Raw genomic sequence first — 12103 nt, forward strand, 5'->3', positions numbered from 1 at the left:
GTAAATAAGATCTACACAAGAGGCATGTGACAGACTAAAATTGCTTAGAATGTTGAAGTATCAGGTCTCCAGGAAATCTTTGATTAATATATACTTTTCCTTTATTAGGCCAGTACTGGAATATGGGGATATTGTTTGGGATAACTGTACACTATATGAATCGAATTTACTCGAGAATGTACAAGTAGAGGCCGGTAGAATTATTACTGGTTTGCGAATCAATTCCTCCAAAACAATGATGTATGAAGAATTACGGTGGGAACCATTATATAAGCTCGGTGAGAAGCATAGGCTAATCTTGATGTACAAGATAGTTAACGGCCTTGCCCCAGAGTATTTATCAAACATTATACAGCCTTATATCTTAAATATACATGATTATAATCGTAATCGCAGGTAACAAGTCAACAGCAATGACATACGTTTGCCTGTTTGTAATACTATGGCATATTCTAAGAGCTTTATACCCTCGACTATTCGACTATGGAATCAACTTCCTACATCAACAAAAAATAGTCCCTCTGTTGATGTTTTCAGAAAGAGGCTGAATTAAGCCAACCCTGGAGCTCCTGAATACTTCAACACAGTCAATAGAATACGCACGGGTTAAGGTCACCAGAAGTCACATGCATACGAATTTATCTGGGTCGATTTTTTGTCTTGCAAGACAATAAATATAGACACCCATTTTATGTATTTAATGCATTTTATTTGTGGATATCAAACGAAATTATACAGGAAAAGTAAATTTAGTCGAAATAATTCAAAGTTAAGGTATATTTTAACAGAAACAAAATTTAACGAAAATGACAGCTAATGCAGCTTTAAGCATAGATGCGACTATATATTTTAAAATTTAAAAAATTCCAAACATTACTTTCTTGACCCTCTCTATTTGAAAAAAAAACATCTAATGGTAAATTAATTCTTTTATGGGCGTTTTTTTTTACAATATATAAAATATATGTGTGTTTCGCAAGGACTTGTATATTACTATGTCTTATATAGAATTAACTAGCTATCAGTACATTTTGATAATTGATCTTTCCTTTTCAAAATACACATCTGATTTTTTTAATATCATATTTGACATTAGCGTGATATTTACTACTGTAAGGTGTCTTTTTTGTCGGTTTAAAATATTAGCTTCTTTTAATTTTAATTTTCCAAAAATCTACCCTAATAAATAAGGAAATCATCTGCTTGAAAGCATGCTTGGTCATTATTGTATAATGTTTATTTATTTTTCTCATTATACTTAAATTAAATTTAGCTATACATATTCATCAGTTGACAATAGAATAGAGTTTACTACTATTATAACTACAAATGTATATAATAATATGGTCATATTATACAAAATGATTAAAGAGAGTACAGAAAATATGACATAAACCAATAATATGGAAATATCCGAAATGCTCCTGACCTGTTTTTTTTTTTGCATAATGGGAGAACGTTTTGTATACTGTATTTTATTTTATTTCCTGTTTTCTTTGTTATTGTTAATTTTGATTATTAAGACCTCGAGTTCTGAACTGTGTTCTTTTTTCAAAACTGATTGCGTTGCTCTTTGTCACATGACAGTCTATGACATGAAGCGACTACGTACATGCTTTCATGTTTGACTACGGGTAGTGATATAAACTTATATCTCTCCGCAATGGGCTTGTTTTATGGCAAAGTCTATTCTCGTGTCTGGACGAGGTCTTTGTTTACATACAGATACAGGACACACACTATACTATTTTTGTTTCCAGGAAACTTAATGTCTGCCTTAAAATCACTTCTTGTCTTTGCATATCACAAATACATTTTTGAGCCATTCACTAGGAACCCTTATTACATACTAATACTTGTGATTCTTTTACTACTCAGCAATGACGTCAGTGAAAATCCGGGTTCTCATGTTGATAATCTTTTCGTGATCATGCATATCAATATTAGGAGCTTAAGGCTCTAGCTATCTTACGTTGAAAGCCTAGCCCATGGATCATCGATCTTATGTATTACTGAAACCCACTTAGATGGAACCACCCCATCTGACGATATTCATATAACAGGTTTTTCTAACAACTCTATCCATAAAGATTGAAATTGCTATGGGGGCGGTGTCTTCGTATATATTGCGGACGAGCTTACAGTAATTCATCGTGATGATCAAGAGTTTCCGAACGGAGCGCTAATATGGCTCGAAGTTTGCATTCCTCGTTTTAAGTTGCCACTATGTGCTGTCTATCGAACTCAAGGAGCTACAAATCCCTTTTAGGGACATTTCCAAATATCAATTGAACAGGCCTTGAATTACACGCCGAATGTCGTTTATCATTGGTGATCTTAACGTGAATTTATTATCGGAGAATAAGGACATATTGAAGAACATCAATGAGATCTACAACATTCCTAATTATATAAATGAGACAATGCGCTATGATGTTAATGGGCAGGGAACTCTTCTAGACCCAGTTATAGTAACTTCTAACTGTGATGTACAGCTTCCTGAAGTCGTTGATGTTGACGGATCTATCAGTGACCACCAAGCTACACAAGTGCATTTGAAAATACCTCAGAGACTTAATAATTCATGCACCAAGCGGACGGTGTGGCTATATAAACACGGAGATTTTAATGAGATTAACGATGTTATCAACTCAATCGATTGGATGGAATATTTCAATAATATGGGTAAAAACATTGATCTGATGTGTACTGAATTTTCCAACAGAATTATTGAGATTTATAAACGACATATACTGTCAAAGGAAATACCTATTTGCCCAGAAGATAAACCGTGGTTTAACTGAACTGTGTAGCGAGATCAGAAAACGTGACCGATTACGCGACAAGGCGATAAACAGCAAAACGGATATTGCTATTAAAAATTACAAAAGGCAACGTAATAAGGTCACTTACATGATAAAATATGCTAAAGAACAATTCTTCTTAAGCGTAGATGACATGTGTAATGCAAGTTCAAGCCCCAAGACATTCTGAGGTTTAGTAAAGATCATGAAAGGCTCGGGATCATTTACGCATATACCAGCACTTCACGATTCAACTGGAAACGAACTTGTCGTTGATGACGAATCCAAGTCGGACCTCCTTAACCGATATGTTTGTTCTATCTCTACAATTAACGATGCAAAACGATCAACTAGAACTGACCAATCACTAGACATTACAGTTAATAGAATAGACGTTCTGGATGTTCTAAAAGTCCTGAAATTGGGTAAGGCGTCAGGACATCTATTCTGTTACTCTGTTACAAATACCCCATAACAAATCATCTAGACAACACACTATAAATTATAGCCAGACTCGACTCTTCATACCATGAACTACATCCGATTAGTTAAAACATTCACACTATACTCCGATCCAGTGACAAAATAATTATACTCTTCAATTTGTTAATGAGAAAACATTTTGTAAAACTCGGACTACCAAATATTTCTATTAACCATTTAACGCATAAAAAGCACTCTTTAATTCGTATTTGTCGTCTGAATATAGCTGAAATATTGCTGCTCGGACGTTAACCCCCAACAATCAATCAGTCAATCATTAATTCGTATTTGTAACCATACGAAGATAATAAATTTTGACCATTTCAATTACCTTACAAACCATCTCCTATGTTTTACCAACCATTCGATTTGTAACTTACACCATATAAAGAATTCTTCATCCCATATAGTGTGTAAAGTTGACCCTTTAGGTTACAGACCACCAATTCAACCAATGAGCATTTGGAACGTACGCAAAAATAGTCCTACGCAGAAATTACCCCTGTTCCTCATAGTGCTGTGAAAAAAGTTCTCATCTTATTTAAAAAAATTTAAACAGTTTCTGAAAGGAAAAACATTTCTGTACATTTTATAGGTGCATTTTGCTTCTTGTGATGTGAAGCCTAATCTCCATAATGATTTTTAAATGTACCCCTATCTTGTGAAAACACTGGGATTTCCTATGCTATTTATAGACCCTTCACTTCCGGTGACCAGTACTGCACTGCAAGTCTGCTAACCCCACATGCCATTCTGAGGATTGTGAGCTGACATATGTAGAATCATGCTGATATATAGTCATCTGCAGGTTAAAGTTAAGGTAAAGTCCAGAGAAGCCATTGAATATTGTGAAATTAGCATAGAATCCTATGGGAAGTGGAATTAGTGGTTTTTAGCCTTTATTATAGGAATAACACCGATGACAAATTAAGCAGTATATTAATGCAGTGATGGCGTTCCATATATATTAAGACAGTAATGGCGTTCCGTATGTTGAAAAGACGCACACTCATCAGCGACAATCGATCATTGGATGAAAATATGTTGTCATCAGAAAAAAATTATATATAATTGTATAAATAGTATGTACAATTTCTTGAATAATAGTAAGTGCATGTTCAAAATAATGGATAGTTTATTGCTGGTTATCTTCGTCTCGATAATTCCGTATTTGGCAGTATCTCAACCAACAGGTAATTTTTTAAATCGCACACATGAAACGTTACTTTGGTGACTTTTTATGTGATTTCTTAAGTTTTAAGAAGTTTATATTTAACGACTTCTGTCGTTCAGATACTCCACCAATGTAAGCGGCTGGAATTACGTTCCTCTACACTTACGCTCTACGCTCTTACTTACGAGCGTCATATTGCAAACCGCCCTCGTTCCGACGTTCTATGAAATCGGCAGAATTAATGTAAAATATTTACTATTTAAAACATTTTATACATTTTCTTTACCCTAACACTGAAAAAGATGACTATATTGAAGAAAAAACAAATGACCTATTTGGTGAGAAAATCCAGCAATCCTGGAAATCCTTTGTAAAATCAGTTTAAATGAACTTCACATTTGGTTTTCAGCATTTTTGATGGGTACATCCGGTTAATAACATCATGGATTTTAATTTGCGAAACGAAAATAACCAAAAAATTGCCATTATCAACTTTAGGTTCGTTTTGTAAAAAATATATTATATTCCATACAATTAGTGACCTTATTCAAACTGACTGGTCACTTTGATAGCTGTCTTCATTACAAATGTTTTCTAGGTGTTTAACTAAGATTCAAGATTTTTTATCGCTTGATTTCCTATGGGTTAAACTTTTTTTATGTTAATAAAAGACATAAAATATTTAAAAAAAAAAAAAAAAACATGTTTAGCTTATTCACATTTGCGGTTGTTGTCAACCAGTCAGGTGGCAACAGGTGTAAACAGCTAAGTAAAACTCCATAGAAAAGTTCGGAAATATACATGTTATATTTTATGCTTATCATCGCAAAAATGTGTCACTGACTGAATATTCATAGAAAACATCAAAAACTGGTTAATTTAATCAGACTGACCTGTAAAGACTTGTAAAAGAAGAATATTTGACATGTGTTTTCATTTCGTATATTGATTGAACAGACAGCTTAAAAGTAAGCAAACATTTCAACATAGAAAAATTTAATGTCATCCACCGTATCAAAGACTGATACACCAAACACACCAAGCAATAAGAGTAATGGAACTAACAACCACCGATCAACAAAATTGTCATAACTGACACTTATGATTAGTTGTAGTAATATGCAACAAAGGTCGTATGTAAGAAAGAATATATATAAAAAATGTGCTGCTACAAAGGTTTCAAATGATGTATATTTTATTGCATTTTACTGTTGAAGTTTATACAGATGAGATAAATGGTCACTTTGCATTGGTTGTTCTCCACATTTTACTACTCATTGGTAATGTACACCCAGGCCCTATCTATAAGACAGAAGCAACTTGGACCACTGAATATAGTACATCTAAATGCATGTAGCCTTTTACCAAAACTTGATCTTTTAGAGGTAGAACTGTCAGAGTATGATGTTATTATGATATCGGAAACTCATTTAAGTAGTGATATAAAAACTGAAGATATTCAGTTAAAAAGATTCGAAAACCGCATTCGTAAGGATAGAAATAGACATGGCGGAGGTGTAGCTATCTATGCCAAGAACAGTCTACATATTCGTAAGAGACCAGATTTTCATAATACTGATCTTGAGATTATTTGGGTTGAGGTTAGTACTACATCATCTAAAATTATGATTGGCGTTATGTACAGACCACCAAACTCACAGGTGTCATATTGGCAGACCCTGGAGAATAATTTACAGTCCATTATTGATATGAACATACCTATTTTTCTGGGAGGGGATCTAAATGTTGATATGTTAACGAACCATTATGGACATCTTGGAAACCTTTTGAGTAAACTCAACTTAGAAAATATTGTTCTTGAACCAACAAGGATCACTGATACATCCGCTACATGTCTAGATCTATTTATTACGAATCGACCAAATTTTATCTTATCTGTTAATGTTCTACCGAACTTCTGTAGTGACCACTGTCCTGTAAGTGTAGATATGAATTTTAAAAAAAATCAAGCAAAAATGCTACAAACGTACGGTGCGTAGAAATGACCAAGCAAACTATATTGCTATGTCAGATGATATACAAAGGAATGATTGGAATATACTTTTTGAGAATAAGACTGTAAATGAAGCAAACTCAATTTTGCAGTCAAAACTCATGGAGGTGTGTGACAATCATATTCCTACCAAATCAGTAGTTATACGTCCAAACGACAAACCGTTTATGAATAATTCCATACGGCGAGCAATTCGCAAACGTGACTGAGCTTGCTATAGAGCAAAAAAAAAAAACAGACAACCCAAATCATTGGGCTTCGTATCGACAACAGCGGAATGACGTCATTAAACTTGTGAGAGATACTAAGGCATCTTATAGGCAAAAATTAACATCGCAATTGACTGATAAAAATATTCCACCAGGCAAAATGTGGCGTATTGCGAAGTCTGTATGTAAACTTAACAAGTGTGATAACATTAGTCCACCATTAGTAAACAGAGGACGGATAATTATACACCCATCTGAAAAGTGTGACATATTTAATGATTTTTTCATTGGTATTTCACAAATTGAAGATGAGCCGGAACTCCCAGCTGAGATTCAGGAACCGGTTAATGAATTGCGGGATTTTGTATTTGCCGAGCATGAAGTTAGAGATCAACTTAATATATTAGATATTACAAAACCAAGTGGTCCAGATGGAATTGCACCAATTATACTTCAAAATATTTCAGAGTCGTTGGTGCATCCACTGACACTACTTTTTAATAAGTCTCTACATTGTGGTTACCTTATCTTTGAAAACGATATCATGTTACACCCATTTATAACAATAAAGGGTCTATATCGGATGTTTCCAATTTCCGTCCTATTTCCTTCACATGTGTTCTTTGTAAGATGATGGAAAAGATCTTGGTTAAACATATGCATAACTTTGTTCTAGAACATCAAATTATAACAGAACATAGTCTGGATTCATGCCAAAAGACTCAACTGTTTATCAATTGTTAAATATTTATAATACCATACTCAGTAACTTAGATGTGGGTAGGGATGTTAAATTTGTATTTTGTGATATATCTAAGGCTTTTGATCGAGTTTGGCATCAGGGACTTTTACTCAAAATACAAAAATGGGTTTTCTTGGAATTTACTTAATTGGATTACCGATTATCTGAATGAGAGAAAGCAGAGTGTGGTATGTGATGGATACAATTCTGGATGGGGAGATATTGATGCAGGGGTCCCCCCCAAGGTTTTGTTTTAGGATCTTTCCTCTCTTTCTTATCTATATAAACGATATTATAAATGGTGTAGACTATCATTTAAAACTTTTTGCAGACGATACATCACTATTTGTTATTGTTGATGATCAAAACTACATAGATGCTGCAGACACAGACTTATCGCATATAAATAATTGTTCTCGAAATTGGGCTATAAAATTTAATCCGTCCAAGACTGAGTCTTTGCTGTTCTCTCGAAGAAATGTAGAGAACCATCCTGTATATTTTGGGGGTCCGTAAAACCAGATAAACGATGTCAATGTACATACACACCTGGGTCTTGACTTTCAGAATAATGCAAAATGGAATAGCCATGTAAATAAGATCTACACAAGAGGCATGTGACAGACTAAAATTGCTTAGAATGTTGAAGTATCAGGTCTCCAGGAAATCTTTGATTAATATGTACTTTTCCTTTATTAGGCCAGTACTGGAATATGGGGATATTGTTTGGGATAACTGTACACTATATGAATCGAATTTACTCGAGAATGTACAAGTAGAGGCCGGTAGAATTATTACTGGTTTGCGAATCAATTCCTCCAAAACAAAGATGTATGAAGAATTACGGTGGGAACCATTATATAAGCTCGGTGAGAAGCATAGGCTAATCTTGATGTACAAGATAGTTAACGGCCTTGCCCCAGAGTATTTATCAAACATTATACAGCCTTATATCTTAAATATACACGGTTATAATCGTAATGTCAGGTAACAAGTCAACAGTAATAACATACGTTTGCCTGTTTGTAATACTATGGCATATTCTAAGAGCTTTATACCCTCGACTATTCGACTATGGAATCAACTTCCTACATCAACAAAAAATAGTCCCTCTGTTGATGTTTTCAGAAAGAGGTTGAATTCAGCCAACCCTGGAGCTCCTGAATACTTCAACACAGTCAATAGAATACGCACGGGTTAAGGTCACCAGAAGTCACATGCATACGAATTTATCTGGGTCGATTTTTTGTCTTGCAAGACAATAAATATAGACACCCATTTCATGTATTTAATGCATTTTATTTGTGGATATCAAACGAAATTATACAGGAAAAGTAAATTTAGTCGAAATAATTCAAAGTTAAGGTATATTTTAACAGAAACAAAATTTAACGAAAATGACAGCTAATGCAGCTTTAAGCATAGATGCGACTATATATTTTAAAATTTTAAAAATTCCAAACATTACTTTCTTTACCCTCTCTATTTGAAAAAAAACATCTAATGGTAAATTAATCCTTTTATGGGCGTTTTTTTTTACAATATATAAAATATATGTGTGTTTCGCAAGGACTTGTATATTACTATGTCTTATATAGAATTAACTAGCTATCAGTACATTTTGATAATTGATCTTTCCTTTTCAAAATACACATCTGATTTTTTTAATATCATATTTGACATTAGCGTGATATTTACTACTGTAAGGTGTCTTTTTTGTCGGTTTAAAATATTAGCTTCTTTTAATTTTAATTTTCCAAAAATCTACCCTAATAAATAAGGAAATCATCTGCTTGAAAGCATGCTTGGTTATTATTGTATAATGTTTATTTATTTTTCTCATTATACTTAAATTAAATTTAGCTATACATATTCATCAGTTGACAATAGAATAGAGTTTACTAATATTACAACTACAAATGTATATAATAATATGGTCATATTATACAAAATGATTAAAGAGAGTACAGAAAATATGACATAAACCAATAATATGGAAATATCCGAACTGCTCCTGACCTGTTTTTTTTTTTTTTTTTTTTTTGCATAATGGGAGAACGTTTTGTATACTGTATTTTATTTTATTTCCTGTTTTCTTTGTTATTGTTAATTTTGATTATTAAGACCTCGAGTTCTGAATTGTGTTGTTTTTTTTTAAAACTGATTGCGTTGCTCTTTGTCACATGACAGTCTATGACATGAAGCGACTACGTACATGCTTTCATGTTTGACTACGGGTAGTGATATAAACTTATATCGCTCCGCAATGGGCTTGTTTTATGGCAAAGTCTATTCTCGTGTCTGGACGAGGTCTTTGTTTACATACAGATACAGGACACACACTATACTATTTTTGTTTCCAGGAAACTTAATGTCTGCCTTAAAATCACTTCTTGTCTTTGCATATCACAAATACATTTTTGAGCCATTCATTAGGAACCCTTATTACATACTAATACTTGTGATTTTGTTACTACTCAGCAAGGACGTCAGTGAAAATCCGGGTCCTCATGTTGATAATCTTTTCGTGATCATGCATATCAATATTAGGAGCTCAAGGCTCTAGCTATCTTACGTTGAAAGCCTAGCCCATGGATCATCGGTCTTATGTATTACTGAAACCCACTTAGATGGAACCATCCCATCTGACGATATTCATATAACAGGTTTTTCTAACAACTCTATCCACAAAGATTGAAATTGCTATGGGGGCGGTGTCTTAGTATATATTGCGGACGAGCTTACAGTAATTCATCGTGATGATCAAGAGTTTCCGAACGGAGCGTTAATATGGCTCGAAGTTTGCATTCCTCGTTTTAAGTTGCTACTATGTGCTGTCTATCGAACTCAAGGAGCTACAAATCCCTTTTAGGGACATTTCCAAATATCAATTGAACAGGCCTTGAATTACACGCCGAATGTCTTTTATCATTGGTGATCTTAACGTGAATTTATTATCGGAGAATAAGGACATATTGAAGAACATCAATGAGATCTACAACATTCCTAATTATATAAATGAGACAATGCGCTATGATGTTAATGGGCAGGGAACTCTTCTAGACCCAGTTCTAGTATCTCCTAACTGTGATGTACAGCTTCCTGAAGTCGTTGATGTTGACGGATCTATCAGTGACCACCAAGCTACACAAGTGCATTTGAAAATACCTCAGAGACTTAATAATTCATGCACCAAGCGGACGGTGTGGCTATAGAAACACGGAGATTTTAATGAGATTAACGATGTTATCAACTCAATCGATTGGATGGAATATTTCAATAATATGGGTAAAAACATTGATCTGATGTGTACTGAATTTTCCAACAAAATTATTGAGATTTATGAACGACATATACTGTCAAAGGAAGTACCTATTTGCCCAAACGATAAACCGTGGTTTAACTGAACTGTGTAGCGAGATCAGAAAACGTGACCGATTACGCGACAAGGCGATAAACAGCAAAACGGATATTGCTATTAAAAATTACAAAAGGCAACGTAATAAGGTCACTTACATGATAAAATATGCTAAAGAACAATTCTTCTTAAGCGTAGATGACATGCGTAATGCAAGTTCAAGCCCCAAGACATTCTGGGGTTTAGTAAAGATCATGAAAGGCTCGGGATCATTTACGCATATACCAGCACTTCACGATTCAACTGGAAACGAACTTGTCGTTGATGACGAATCCAAGTCGGACCTCCTTAACCGATATGTTTGTTCTATCTCTACAATTAACGATGCAAAATGATCAACTAGAACTGACCAATCACTAGACATTACAGTTAATAGAATAGACGTTCTGGATGTTCTAAAAGTCCTGAAATTGGGTAAGGCGTCAGGACATGATAGTATTAGTCACCATATGCTCAAGTACACCGCTGATAGTATATCGGTCCCGTTACATATACTGTTTAATAAATCATTATCGGAGGGGGTGTTTCCGGAGTTTTGGAAGCTTGTCTCAGTTATGCATTGCTTTAAAAAGGGGGAGAAGTCTCTGCCTTCTAATTATCAACCGATTGCGTTATTAAGTTGCGTTGGAGAGGTTTTTGAGATAGTAGTATATAAGTACCTTTAAAACTATCTTATTACAAACTCATTGTTATATAAATTTCAGTCAGGTTTCATGGCTGGGGTACAGTCCATCAACTGAGATTTATCATAATATATGTAAAGCTCTAAACAAGAGATATAATCCTTGTGTTGTGTTCTGTGATATTTCGAAGGCATCTGATATGTATGGCATAAAGGGTTAATGGTAAAGTTTAGATCATATGGAATTAACCACAATGTACTTTTATGGCTTCAAAGCTACTTTTACAAAAGAGGACAGAGAGTCTTTGTTAATAATTCTATGTCGTCTGAGTCTTTTATCAGCGCGGGAGTTCCACAAGGTTCTGTTCTTGGCCCTTACTATTTTTTTATCGTTATAAATGATGTATCTACTGATTTGAATAGTTTTACTAGATTATTTGCTGATGATACCTCACTAGGCTGTTCGTCAGAGAATCATTTAACAACAGAACATACCATTAACGCAGACCTTGATGAAGTACAAAAATGGTCTGAAGACTGTAGGGTAGACTTCAACCCTGCCAAAACCAAGGCTGTATATTTTACAAACCAAGAAACAGAACATCCAATCAATATTAAATTTAATGATCAACGAGAA

General features: G+C 34.1%; 1 protein-coding gene across 1 annotated transcript in view; it reads left to right on the forward strand.

Annotated features, from left to right (window-relative positions):
• The first annotated feature begins 4297 nt into the window (after positions 1-4297).
• The window catches only part of LOC148625489 (uncharacterized), a 33637-nt gene continuing 25831 nt past the window's right edge, over positions 4298-12103 (forward strand). The window contains exon 1 of the mRNA XM_088569080.1: positions 4298-4480. Coding sequence (XP_088425206.1) covers positions 4321-4480 — 160 coding nt within the window. The 5' untranslated portion in view covers positions 4298-4320. The remainder of the gene's footprint in view (positions 4481-12103) is intronic.

Source organism: Perna viridis, chromosome 2, assembly GCF_037379345.1.
Source record: "Perna viridis isolate PV_CMFRI_1.1 ecotype Kerala chromosome 2, ASM3737934v1, whole genome shotgun sequence".
Taxonomy (NCBI): domain Eukaryota; kingdom Metazoa; phylum Mollusca; class Bivalvia; order Mytilida; family Mytilidae; genus Perna; species Perna viridis.